Genomic DNA, 14,459 nt, shown 5'->3' with positions numbered 1-14,459 from the left:
AGATAAAGCAAAGCCAAACAAACAGACAAACAAACAAAAAATCTTCAAACAAAAAACTCCAAAACTTTTCAGGCCTAATGATTTTAGAAAAATAAATTACAGCTCAAATTTAGATTGAGATTCCATCTGAAGGCAACTAGTCTTTGTACTTTCCATCAGTGACAAATAATGCTTAATTTAGTCAAAGCAGCTCTGTTATTCATAGGTAATTTAGATTTTAACAGAAGTCAGATAAAGATTAGAGACACAATGAAGCAGCTGTGCCAGGAAAGCTGCCTTTGTGGCAACATGAAGATGACGCTCATGTCATGATGTGTCACAGCGCCTCACTGTATCATGAGAAGCTACTGCAGCACTTCGCAAACTGATGCATCTTCCATGAACAGACATAGTTAATAGAATACCTATGTCTTGGTACAATCAAATTGTGCTTTCTAAATAACTAGTAAACTCAGGTTTTTCTTTTTTAACTATACATCCCCTTACAACTAAAAAAAAAATTGAGTTTAAAATATGTGTCTTGAATATCTTTAGCAAATAGTACGGTTACACTTTACCCTGGTGAGCTTCTAAGTCATAAGTCCAAACAATAAATTTCAAGATCATTTCACATGATCATGAATATTGCTAAACTGAGTTAATTGCAAAACAATTCATTGTTCATGTTAGACTGACCTTTCGACTGGGAAATAGTCCAAATGATGTGAGATCCAGGGCGTCAACAAGATAGGCAACCGTGGGTTCTGATGTAATTTGTACACACTATATTTTCCCTGAGAAAAATTTACTCTGTACTACGGTCCAGCTTTTACCAAAATATTGATGACTGCCAAAAATGATGCCTTTGTAATCTGATCCTGATCATTAAGCTTAATAAGTCCACTTACCTCTAGGTACTGCCTCCTTTATGGCCCAGTGACGCTCAAACTTAAGAAGCGTTTACACCATGAGAAGTAGGAGTGGCCTTGGCTGAGTTCCTGCCCATGGATCTGCTCCTCCTTTGTGTAATGTTCCTGGGTAAGCCCAGTAACCCATAGACCGCAGAATCGAACTTACTTGGCTCCCTCCCAGCTTCAGATGCTGTGCTAGATGCCCTATCGCTCCTATTCGTGTTCCACGTATCAGTCCCCCTGCCAGGGAGCAGGATTTGCTACAGATGAGGATCTGCACCTGGCTCTTTATATATATAAATCAATCATGGAAACAACTCCCCTGCCTTACCTCTCGTTTGCAGTAGTTCCCAAAGTGTAATCACTGGCACTCCCGTGATCACATTCATGGACAGAATTTTTAAAAATCACTTCTAAGATTTTTTTCCACATAATTTTCTGAAGCCTCTGGCAATTGCTGCCACTTTTTTTTTTTTTTTTCAGTTTTTTTTTTTTTTTAGTTTTTCTCTGGTACCGGGAACCGAACTCACGACCTTGCGCTTGCCAGGCAGGCGCTTTGCCGCTGAGCTAAATCCCCAGCCCCAATTGCTGCCACTTATCTGACAGTGAATGCTACATGTGGTGAAACGAACGAGTCATGACTAAATGAATATTAATAGAAATCAGAGAAATTCAAACGTGTTTCTTTCAATTGCTCTTTGTTACAGACAAGTATGAATAGAACTATGATTTTTACACTGATTTTGAACTGTCAGATTTCTCAGGAAAAACTCCTTCTGATTTGGGAATAGAATTGCTTCTAGTTTCATTATGTCACTAGTTCAGCATGAATATTGTGGTTTCAAGGTGCTCTACTTAGTAAGTTTCAGAACCGCTGACCACTGCAACAAAGTTTATATCCTTTGTTCTCATAGAGGGTCCTTTAGGATCACCCACTTTCTCATCCTCACTGGTACCAGTTATTCTGATACCCTCATAAATCAAATCACTTACCTTTCTCAGGTATCTCCTGATCTAAGAGCCTCCCTGTCCAAGTATATGCTAGCTTTTCTTTTCTTTGGTACCGGGAATCGAACTCATGACCTTGAGCTTGCCAGGCAGGCGCTGTGCCGCTGAGCTATATCCCCGGCATGCTAGCTTTTCTGATAGGAATATACTTTGCATTTCTTTGCCTATTCCTTCTTTTGCTCACTGCTTTTCTAATCCCCTCAACCAGTTGCTTTTTCTTATTGCTACAGGGATTTGTAATGCACTATAAGAATATTAGTGTATACACATATGCACTAATTTCTAAATTTATCTATTTCTGCCACAATCCCTTACCATCCTTCCCTATTTCATATTTGATTCATTTATTCAATACTACTTTTCTGACCCTATTCTGGAAAATGAGGATTTAGAGGAAGCCAGCAAAGGATAATCTCTACTTTTTGCAGTTTCAAAGTGGAATGCATAGATTTGGATATTACTATAAAGGGAAAACAAGATAAAACAGAAAATAAGACCAAGCAACTGCTGGAGGAAGAGGTGTAAGTATTTGAAATGTGGTGGTCACGAGAAGCGACACAGGCACGAGACCTAAAGGAGGGGAAGGACCAGGCCAGGTGGGCATTTGGGGAAAAAGTGTTTCCAGACACAGAAACAACAGGTGCAAAGACTCAGTTTCCAGCCCTGCTTATAATTCTCCTAGTCGATACAATTCAGGCCGCCCCAGACTATGCTGGCATTTGTCACTAGCAATGGCAAAATTCCAGGCAACGACCGGGTGGCAGCAGCCTACTGTCCCTCTCATTGCTTCCCTCTGCCTTGCATTTCAGCAAACTACTCAGCACAGACAGTCCAGAGTCTCTCCGGAGCAATGAGGCTCACCGTTTATAAGTACCCAGGAAGAGCAGGATTCTCACTGCGAGGCCAAGAAGACAAGCAAATGCAGAATGCCCCTGGCTTCACTGTTTCAGAGTGTGTGCTGAAATCTCTCTCCCTAAATTTGTACTGTTTGTTTTTCAAGCTGTTTGTTGATCCCAACACAAGCATCATTCGTTCAAATGTTACTCTCATGTGATCTCACGCACATGGATGAGAAAGACTATTTTAAAACTAGTCTGGGTTCCTTTCCAATCAGTTATCCCACATGTGCCCAAATACACTGAGATTTGTGAGTCTATGTAATAATCAGTACCTATTTTTAAATGCTTATGTCCGGTATATACAAGCCACTCATAAACCTCATCGCTGATACAGAGTACGTCATATTTGATACAAAGGTCTGCAATGAGTTGGAGTTCTTCTTTCGTATACACCTGCACGGATTGAAGGAAAGAGCACAGCCAGTTATTATTCAGCGTATGGGCAAACAATAGGTCAAAGCCTGCGTAAAGAGAGAGGCTCACTTACCTTGCCAAGAGGGTTGTTTGGAGTATTTAGTATGATGGCTTTGGTTTTAGAATTAAATTTGCTTTCGAGTTCTTGCGGATCTAAGGTCCAGTCAGAACTAGACCATTTTTTTCCACCAACAGCTTTCTAGGCATGGAGAATGAAGACGGGATTTAAAGAAATTGATTCATGTTTGCTAGCTTACAAATAAATGAATTCAGAAGGGGGAGAAAAACCAAAACAGAAGAGAGTAATAAATAACAGGGGTAATAAATAACAAAGAACATAAACAGAAATAACAGGGCTTTGAGTGCCATGATGATCTGAGTGTTAGGCTTGCATCTGTTAAAGGGCAAATGAACCTGGTCCACATGGACAGCTGTTAAAAATGCCTATCTTCCTTCCTGGGAGCCAGCTCTAACTATGGCTAACATGATACTATGGAAGGTGAATAGAAGATTCTGTGGTTGGCCTTAGTGTGTTAATTATCCCAAAACAATTTAGAATCTTTATTGGTGAGAAAGTAATTAGTATTTTCCTAAATTCTTACAGCGTATGAATTGACTGACAAACTTACAGATCTTAGGGGAATAAAAACAGGTGTTGCTCCAGCCATTCTCACCATGGGCTCATAGCAGTCGTAGAAAGGCACTATTATTATGACCTGAAATAAAAGCAGTTAAGAACACAGCATGTCAATCATTAATTCATTCACAAGTACTAGGTACATCCTATGTGCAAGGACATTTCTATATTGAGATGCCAAAGAGAAAGCAGTTTTTATCTTCATGGAACTAATGTCTAAATGAAAGAGACCTTGGATTTAATTGTTTGTTTGTTTGTCTTTTTGAGACAGGGTCTTCATAGGCAGCTCAGGCTGGCCTTGAGCTCACTTTGTAGTCCAGGCTGGCCTTGAACTTGCAATGATCCTCCTGCCTCAGCCTCCTGAGATGCTGGGATTACAGGTGTGCACCACCACGCCTGGCTGAGACCTTGGATTTAATCTTGTCAAAAGAGTCTAAACTGGGAATTTTGGGGTTTTTTGTAGATCTGTGGATGGGCTTGCAGTGGATCTGCTTGAAATGGGAAAATTTTACATGTGCATAGATAGATATATTTGGGGAGGGCTGGGGATGTAGCTCAGCGGCACAGCGCCTGCCCAGAAAGCTTGAGGTCATGAGTTTGATTCTCGGTACAAAAAAAGATATATTTGGGGAGAGAGCCCATACCTCTCACTACATTTTCAAAGGGATGTTTAACCAAAATCATAATTTATCTTTATTTTAAGTTAGAAGGTAGAATGTATGATATATGATATTTTACACAGTGACAGGAGCAGGGCTGTATAGAAAGAGAACGTTGCAATGCTCTGGCATGGAGCCCTAATTTACAAGCATTATCCTGAGAGTGAAGACGTTTCCCCTCAGAACATCCCATAGCAGACAGCAGATGCAGGAAGCCAAGCCGGGAGGCCTTTGTTTGTGTCTGACACCAGCGACTGCCCTCCAGGTGCCCTGTATCTGGAGTCTGTTGATTTCCCCTAGTCTTCTGGATACACTCCCTGCCCGCTGCCCTGCAAGCTTGCCCCCAGCGCCTCCTGGTGGACTTTGAGCTGAGGACTAGTGCAGCTGGCCCAGCCACCCCACCAGGCTCATACAGTATCCCACTTGGCTATTCTACAGGGTGAGTTTGAACACATAATTCATAGCCATCGTATACACTCAATTTTCCTTTCTACTTTTTGAAACCTACCAATATTCCATGAAACTTTCATGCTATTATGCTTTTCATATTTATTGTTTTAAAGGTCATGTGAGAGTCTACTGAATTTTAGAATGCTTGTCTTACAGTTCATTTGTATAAATAACAGTACTGTATTTCTGTGTGAGCAAGTAGTTCTCTATTTTTCAAATAATTTGTTAAGTAAAGTGATTAACTTCACACATACTGCTACATGTAAATTATAGAATATAAACATAGTGTCTTGCTGTGAAATTCAGGCAGACTTTAATTTGTTATGTAGTGGAGGCTGTCCTTGGACTCAGGGCAGTCCTCGTGCCTCAGCCTCCCAAGTGCTAGGATTACAAGTGTGCACCACCACGCCCTGCTGTTGGATGAAATTACTAGTAAAAAATTGCTGTTTTAAATGTCACTTGCTACTCTTTATGTTTCTTATGATGTAAAATACCTTGTCAGTGTCTTTCTGAGGGGAGGCACTCATCCTAAAAGCCCCTTTGTACTAATCATTCAACTCACACTGAGGCTGAAAAAGTTCAATCAGCAAGTTTGGAGTCAGGAACTGTGGAGGACAAAGAATGAACCAGGAATGGGTCCTCACCTCAAGCAGACTGGGACGTCTTCATCTGTGAGGCTCTTAGGGACTCAGGGGACCTACCTGAATTACTTGGTGGAGACATAGAGCCCAGAAGAAAGTGACAGCACTATCTAGGAAAATGACTAGGGACAGGGGCAGTACAGTGGAAAGAACCCAGCTGATGCCCTTCACCTTAAATTTTTTACTTTGTGGTGGGATAATTCCCTTCTTTTTTTTGATGAGTGCTTTTTGAGCACTTATTATTTGAGGCCCTGCCTCTCAGCTGAGTGTGGTGGCACATATCTACAGTCCCAGCACTCTGAGAGGCTGAGACAGGATGATAGCAAATTCCAGCTCAGGGGAGCACTCAAGAACTTAGCAAGACCGTGTCTCAAAATAAAAAAAGGGTCAGGGATATAGCTCAGTGTGACGACCCTGGGTTCAATTTCCAGTACCACCAAAACAACAACAACCTCCCCAAACTAAAGAAGCCAAAATTCTCCCAGAATCTATATCTTAGAGATTTATGGTGAAAGAGAAAACAAGCCGCTAAATTAGGTAACTTCAGAGGGTCGTGTGCTACGGATAAAATGAAACGGGACTGTGTAAAAGAAAATGACATGCATGCAGTTCCAAAATATTAAAGTGCAGGGGCTGGGGATTTAGCTCAGTGGCAAAGCACCTGCCTGGCAAGCGCAAGGTCGTGAGTTCGGTTCCTGGTACCAGAGAAAAACCAAAAAAATAAAATAAAATAAAAAACAAAATATTAAAGTGCTCAGGGGAGAAAGACTAGAGAAAAGAAGGCAAGGGCTGAACGCTGGGATATTTTCACAGAGTACTGAGGAGGAGAAGCAGCACAGGATTAACAGGAAAATATGAGGAAACATGATAGGATTAAAGGAGATTATGTATATGAAAGTGTGACTGTAAATTCTGCACATGTTTCCTACAAAAGCCTTTTGTCTGGTACATGGAGGGAATTACAGATGTGAACATAACAACGTAAAGTAGGTGGAGGTAGCTTTTATAAAAATAACATGATAAAGAATCATGAGTTCCAAGTAAGTTAACAGTATAGATCAAGATAAATATTCTCACTTCAGACGCAGCTCCAGAAATGCCTCTTTACAAATCTGTCTTCTCTATTAGATAAGAAACCCCTTCCACACAGAAACTATTTTTTAAACACCTCTCTCAGAGTGCCTGGCATACTGGAGAGTCTCAGTAAATTCTGGGTAAATGAAAGAGATCAGGAAATATTACAGCAGGGATATTAGCAGGGGTAAATGAGTGAGGTAAGTACCGGCGCTGGTCCTGCATCACAGCGCTATGTGGTAGAAATGGCCGGGCCTTCCGGTTACATTTGCACTGCTAATGTGATACCCACATGAAAAGAAACAAGAAGAACAAACACTTGCTGCTCGAGTTCAGATTAAAGGTTATCTTAGCAGTGAAGACAAAGGATTCTTTTCCCTTAACCTTGCTAACCTACTTCCACCTCCTTTTATCTAAGTAGGCTATAAAAATAAGAACAAACTAATGCAATACAATGGATGATACTAATAGGCAGTATAATGAGAAATGACAGAAGCCAGACCCAAGAGCGGATTCTATTTATGTCAGATAAAAGGGCAGTGAGAACAAACCCGTGGTGACAGAAGACAGACTAAGAGGAGAACAGAGAGGAAGAGAGGAAGCAAAAGGAGCCTGTCCGGATGGCGGAAATGTACAGTATCTTTATCTGGGTTTCAGTCACGTGGGATTTTATCCCGTTGCACATTTAAGATTTGTTAACTTCATAGTATATGCACCAGAATTCTAAGACACTTTGAAATAGAAAGAATACAAACTAAGTGGAAGATTCAAAGATGGGGTGAGTGACAGGGTTTAACACAGACAATCCAATAATGGCAATGTACTTACTTCATCTCCTTCATCAACTAACCCTTGAATGGCATTAAAAAGAGATCCATACGCTCCTACTGTCACAAGGATTTCTTTATTTGGGTCGATTTGATTTGGATAAAATTTTTCGTATAGGCTGGACAGGGCTTTCACAAGTGACGGATGACCCTATTGGATTAAAAGATAAGAAATAAACCAATTGAAATAAACCCACCGCTTTGGGTTAATATGGCTCTAAAATGTAGAATTTTAAAAATTTGTATTGATAGTTGTAGTTATTCAGAGAAAAAACTTTTTTTAGAGAAGTTCTCTTTATCTTATCCAGGCTGGTCTTCTGTTCTCCACCTTCCTGCCTCATTCTCTGGAGTGCTGAGATTACAGGTGTGTCTTACCAGACCCAGTGGAAAATTTGTATTTTTAAATGGAATTTAATTGAAAAATATTTTTCCTAACTCCTAATATGAAGTAATGGAGACTTGTTAATGATGAAAAGTTACTTCAAAACAAAAGGTTTGAGAATACATAATTATAAAATATTTGAATAGAAATGAACTTCTAGTAGTTTTTTTTTTTTTTTTTTTTGAGGGTCTCATTATGTAGCCCAGGCTGGCCTCGGACTCATGGCAATCCTCCTGTCTCAGGCTCCCGAGTGCTGAGATTACAAGCGTGTGCCACCACACTCAGCTTTATTTTATTTTTTGAGGCACCTATTGTTTCCATAGGTGCTACACTAATTTATATGACCATCAATAGCATCTAAGAGCTTTTTTTCTTCTTATCCTTGCCAGCATTTGCTATTTTTGCTTCTGTGACAATAGCCATTATGATTGTGCTAAGATGACTTATTATGGTTTTGTTTGGCACTTTTCTGATGATGTTGAGCATTTTTCCATATATATACATATACTTTTTGGCCATTCTTTCTTAAAATGTCTATTCAGCCTGGCATGGTGGTGCACACCTGTAACCCCAGCACATGGGAAGCTGGGAGGCAGGAGGATTGCCTTGAGTTCAAGGCCAGCCTGGGCTACATAGCAAGACCTTGTGTCAAGAAAAAGAATGTCTATTCAGTCCCTTTATCCATTTTTTTTTCATTTTAAAGAGAGTAGTACATGAGAAACAAACCAACAAAAAAATAGAACAGCAGCAGCATACCAGTATCACGAACATAAACAAATCAAAGCAACAACATTCAAAGTGATACAGCGTCTCAAGACAAATTAACACAAATCAACAGTGGTTGTTACCTTGCATATTGCTATCCTCAGCTACATTGCTCAGATTATCAGATGTAAGAATGAAAGACTACTCAAACCATTAAAGAGAATAAGGAAATAATTCTTGAGTAAAACCTTAGAGATAATACAGAGTTCCACTAGACAAGATGGTAGGAGTTCACCACTGTAATCCATTGCATATTGTTACCTTCAAATCAGTTGCTCAGACCACCAGACACAAGCATGCAAAGTCGATCAGAACATAAAAAATTGTGAGCATTAACTGTTCATTTCAATACACCATCAGACACCAGCAATACAGTCATTGCAGCTATTTATATATATATTTATGTTTTGCCTTCCTTCTTTCTTTGATCTTCTTTCCCTCATCCCAGTTGTTCCTTCCTTTGAGCAATTTCTTTCCCTTTCCTATCATCTGCTGTATGTTTTGAGTTTTACCTAGTCTTTCAGGTTCCTACACCAATGAGACAATAAGATCTTTACACATGTGGGTCTGATTTATTTCACTTATGAGTATGGTCTCTAGTTGCATCCATTTACCTACAAAAGCCTCAAGTTTATCTTTTTTAATAGCTGAGTAATAATCCATTGTATAGAAATACCACAACTTCTTTATGCATTCCTCAGTGGATGGGCATCTGTGTTGTTTCTAAGATTTAGCTATAACAAACTGTGCTGCTATAAACATGGGTGCACATATATCACTGTGGTATGATGTTTTTAATTCTTCTGGAAAAATACCCAGAAGGGGAATAGCTGGGTTAAAGGGGACTTCTAATCCTAGTTTTGTGAGGAATCTCCAAATTGATTTCCACAGTGGTTTCATCAATCTACACTCCCACTAGCAGTGGAGTAGGTTCCTTTCTCCCCATAGCCTCTCCAGCATTTGTTAGTGCTTGATTTCTTGATGATAGCCATTCTTTCTGGGGTAAGATGGAATCTCAGTGTTGTTTTAATTTGCATTTCTCGAATGACTAATGACATTGAACATTTTTTCATGTATTTATTCACCATCAGTATCTCTTCCTTAGACCTTTGTCCATTTTTAAATTGGACTGTACTGTTTGTTGGTTCCTTTCTCTCAGTAATGTTTTACAGTTTCAGTGTACTGACCTTGAACATACATATTTAAAAATTTAGTCCTACATGTTTAGATATTCTTGTAAATGTTATTTAAAAAATTTACTTTCCAATTTTTCACTTTCTGTACATGGAAATAAAATTGCTTTCATATATTGGTCTTGTGTCCTGCAACCTTGTGCAATTCTTTCATTAGTTATACTAATTTTGTAGCACCTCTCTGTAGGTAGCAGCTGAAGCTAGACAGTTGATTCCATGTAAGTAACAGAAACATACACACACACAACACCACGTAAACTCTAAGCTCATGCCCCTTGCGTTCCTGATGTACTTACAAAGCCCCGCGTGTACTGATTCAAGTTATCAACTAATGCAATCTTTGATAATGCTTCTTTTACATATGTTGGAGGTGATATATCTGGAAGGCCTTGGCCAAGATTCACCACGGAGGGATCTGCAGCCAACTTGGTAAATTCAGTCCTAAGATTAGGGACAAAAAACACAAAAAACCCCATAAAAAACCAAAAAATCCCAAAATATTGATATTGATAAGCACTACACTTACAAAGTTTGCTTTTTATGTCACATGGTCTTACCACGAGATTGAAAAATAGAGACTTAGTTTGACCTTACAAATTGAGAGTTCCCAATAAAAAGTTAGAAGACCCATGCCTGTATTTCCAGCACTTGAGAAGCTGAGGCAGGAGGATTGTGAGTTCAAGCCCAGCATGAGCAACTAGGCAAGACCCTGTCTCAAAATAAAAAAATAAAAAAAGGCTGGGTGTGGTTTAGTGCAAAGGCCCTGGGTTTGATTTTCATTACTGAAGAAAAAACAATTAGCCCCCATAAAATGAATCTACCTAATAAAATGATGGCTGAATTCATGAACCTAAGGCTCCTTACACGTCTCAATTTCATGATACCCATATTTTAACCATACACACCCCCCGCCACCTTTAACCATTTCCTATCTGTGGCTATGTTCTCTTGTCAACTGTTAGGAAGCAGAAGTAATGAGAAAAGTCCATAGTTCAGAAGGTAAGGTGCAGACCAACCTTGTTCTCCCTCCGCTCCATGCCCAGTTGTGGCACAGAGCACGGTGCACTGGGGAAGTTAATAAATCAGTGTTTGGGCTGCTCCTGGCCTTTCTGTCATTTAATGGATAAAGCAGGTAAGTGGCTCTAGTTCTGGACTACAGATGAAGCTACAAATTCCCAACTAAGGACATAAAAATATGGAGGACATTCTCACCAAATGATTAATGTTTTAAGATACTCACCACACATTGCTATCAAGTCCTTCGATGCGTTTTGCATTTTTCAGTTTCGAAGACATTTTCTGAAAAATGTAAATATTAAATGATTTTTAAAAATTCTTTAATCAGAACTTGAAAGGTCAGTAAGCCGTGGGTCATTCTTCCCTTTCCTATCATCAGCATATACATAGGAGGACCACAGAGGTGAGTTCTAGAGTCCAAAACAACAATCTGAGGAAGAGCCCATCTCTCTGTGGCCGTTCTAAAGAATGATTTTTGTGCATGTTCTTGCCTAGCTTAAAGAAGTAATCATTTCAAAGGCTTGCAGTGTGCTAAGGAGAACAGGAATATTGTTTTTAAAAAGTCAGGTTAAAAAATATCTTGAGCTATGCTTTGAAGAAAGTAAAATATACTAAGAGTTCACAAGAAAGTTCCTTGCATGGCATACAGTAAGCACTCAAGAAATGGTTTTTATTTTCATTTTATTTGTAAAATTAAATTTTTTGAGACAGGGTCTTGCTATCAGGTTCAGGCTGGCCTTGAACTCACTATGTAGCCCAGGCTGGCCTTGTGCTTTTGGTGATCCTCATGCCTCAGCCTCCTGAGTGCTGGCATCACAAGTGTGTGCCACGATGCCTGACAACAAATGATTTAACAACTACTCACTAAGGGGTTTCAAGTAATAGTAGTTAATATGACTAAGTAGTGATTGTATACCAGACACTGTTCCATGTGTTTCAAATAATTTACTTTGCTAATATACATGTTAGCTGTTATAAGCGACTCTGATACATGAACAAAGTGAAGCACAGGGAGGATTAAGACCACACAACTTTTCACATCTGCCCAAGTTCATAAAAGTAGTAAGCTCCAAACCCAAACAGGTTTACCTGGATTCGAATCCACTGTCTGACTGCAGAACCTATATACATAACTATTGTCATCTACCGTCTTACAAAACAAGACTTTCTAAAAATATGACCCAAATACTGTCTCTTAAAAGTATCCTAGTAGTTTAGATCGGGTCTGCTCATACTGAACAAGCTAAAGCTGTGGAAGAAAAATATTAGAAGTTATAATTATCATACAGCATATACCTTTTAGTTCTCCAGATTCTAAAATTAATTATGTTCTATCTCTCAAAAGTATTGAATGAGTTTTGGGTTCATTATTAAGAAGCTGGTGGAAATAAGAAAATGATTGACAGCATTTTTGCACAGAATTTTATAATAGAATATGAAAGGCATTTTAATTCAATCTGGGAGGAAGATAATGATAATGGTTATTAAATCACCATTGTTCTCATTCTATTCCCAATAATGGGACAAAAAATGGCTTTTCAGTTTTCTATTTTTCATCTTTGAAACCCCAGTGAAGTAAATCACATGCATATTCTCTGCGGGTCAAAGTGCCTTCTGGCATAGCATCACCATTAAGTCCCACCTGAACACGGTGCTACTCCAGAGACTAACAATTCAACACTAAAGAGTCCCTGCAAGACAGAAAAAAAGATATTTTAACAAATGCCATTTCCTATCTGAAACAATACCGAGAGCTTAATGATGCATTCCATATGACCGCAGACGCAAAGTGTAGATTCATGCATAAAAATGCCAGCACACTGTGGTGGGAGATAATCAGACACGGAGTACAATTTTACTTAACATTCAGAGGGTTAAGGTCTCAATGCAGTTGGAGATTTGCGTTCTTTAAAATCTGTACCCAGAGCAGCCTCTTCTGTTTCTGCTGCCCGAGCTTCTCCCTCCTTCCCAATGCTTTGTCTCCACCACTCTACTTTCTCAGAAAGTCTTCGTTGCCTCTCACTTCTGTATGTAATGTTTTCCTCTGCCTAAACAGTCTAGCTCTGCAGTCTCTTTTTCATCATTGCTCCTGTAAGGGGCATCTTTACACATCTCCATATCAAGGAAACAGTAAGGAACAGGATTTTCTCAGTAAGTTTAAGCTTTGAACGGTCATAAGACATTATAATAGCTAATATTTATTTAGCCTGACAAGTACCCATTTTCTTTTCCCTAGGGGTGATAATGCCTTTGTTGAGAATGCGGTTTTTTTGTTTTGTTTTGTTTTTGAGACAGGCTTTACCTATGTAGTTCAGGCTGGTCTTGAATTCATTAGATAGCCCAGGCTGGCCTCTAACTTGTGGTGATCCTGCTGCCTCAGCCTCCCAAGTGCTGGGATTACAGGCATGCACCACCATAGCCAGCTGAGAATGTGTATTTTCTACTCAACCCAATCTCCTGGTCCCCATCACCTGGTCCCATGCCTGGCTAATGTGGATCTCACCTGCCACCTCCCATTCTCGAGTTAGATGTCATTTCCTGCAATCTTCTCTGATTCCCCAGATCAAGGTCCTCCTATGTGGTCTCATTAAATGCAACACTTTCTAAAGTTTCACATAGAGTGGAAGCTTCTACTTATTTCTATCTGCCCTGAGAATGTGACAATAGCTTGTTTTGTGGACATGTGTAGCTAGTAGGTTTCTCCAGGGAAAGAACCAACGGGATGAGTCAGAAATTTATTTTAAGAAATTGGCTCATGCAATTGTAGGGGTGGCAAGTGTGAACCCTACAGAGCAGATCATGGACTCAGGAAAGAATTGTAATTTGAGTCTAAGGCAGAATCCTCTTTACTAAGGTGTCTTGGTTACTTTTCTCTCGTTGCTGGGACAAAATACCTGACACCCAAAATTAAGGGAGGAAAGGTTTTTTTCGCTTACAGTTTGTGGAGTTTTCAGTCCATACTTGGCAGATTACAAGGCAGAGTGGCACATGGCAGAGGGCTACAGCTCATGGTGTCGGAACACAGCAAAGCAACAAGCACAAAAGCCAGGAATGGCCGCAAGCAGCCTCTTCCTCTCCCTTACATATGCAAACTATCCACCCCAGGGCGGTGTAGCTCTAACACCCATAATCAATCAAACTCTAAAAGCCTGCCCCATGACCACATGAGGCTTTGGGGGGACACACTGACACACACCATAACATAAGGTCCATCCATATCATGGGAGATAATCTACTTTCTGAAGAGTCTACTGATTTAAATGTAATCTCATCTAAGAAACACCTTCCCAGCAATTCCTAGATTGGTACATTACTAAATATCAGAGTATGGTGGCCTGGCCAATGCACTGTTCTACACCTAGCACATGGTGAGCTTTCAGTGAATATCTGATGAGTGAATTAATAAAATCCCCTCCTATTAGGAGGGAAGTTCTGATATCACCCAATTTAAATCTGGTACTTTTTGTCAGTCAGCTTGTGCTATTTTAGGCTGCCAAAACCATGATACCAAAGTCCTGATGGCTTCAAATCACAAAGGCTTATTCTTTGCTTATAACGTTATCACCACTGTCATTCTGAGACACAGACTGATGAAAATGCCTA

General features: G+C 39.7%; 1 protein-coding gene across 6 annotated transcripts in view; it reads right to left on the bottom strand.

Moving 5' to 3' along the window:
- Positions 1 to 14,459, bottom strand: part of Ccbl2 (cysteine conjugate-beta lyase 2) — a 47,598-nt gene that overhangs the window by 19,901 nt on the left and 13,238 nt on the right. For 5 of the 6 annotated variants that reach the window (XM_005385110.2, XM_005385107.1, XM_005385108.1 and 2 more), the window contains 6 exons: positions 11,080 to 11,138; positions 10,136 to 10,280; positions 7,501 to 7,650; positions 3,841 to 3,927; positions 3,285 to 3,410; positions 3,070 to 3,190 (listed from right to left, as the gene is read on the bottom strand). In XM_005385110.2, coding sequence (XP_005385167.1) covers positions 3,070 to 3,190; positions 3,285 to 3,410; positions 3,841 to 3,927; positions 7,501 to 7,650; positions 10,136 to 10,280; positions 11,080 to 11,135 — 685 coding nt within the window. In that variant the 5' untranslated portion in view covers positions 11,136 to 11,138. Of the gene's footprint in view, positions 1 to 3,069; positions 3,191 to 3,284; positions 3,411 to 3,840; positions 3,928 to 7,500; positions 7,651 to 10,135; positions 10,281 to 11,079; positions 11,139 to 12,498; positions 12,548 to 14,459 lie in introns of those variants that run through there. The other variant, XM_005385111.1, reaches the window with a different exon arrangement.

This window comes from Chinchilla lanigera, unplaced genomic scaffold (genome assembly GCF_000276665.1).
Source record: "Chinchilla lanigera isolate Chin_1 unplaced genomic scaffold, ChiLan1.0 scaffold00022, whole genome shotgun sequence".
Lineage (NCBI taxonomy): Eukaryota > Metazoa > Chordata > Mammalia > Rodentia > Chinchillidae > Chinchilla > Chinchilla lanigera.
Note: the sequence above shows the minus strand (reverse complement) of the source record. Positions and strands in the feature narration are given on the sequence as shown.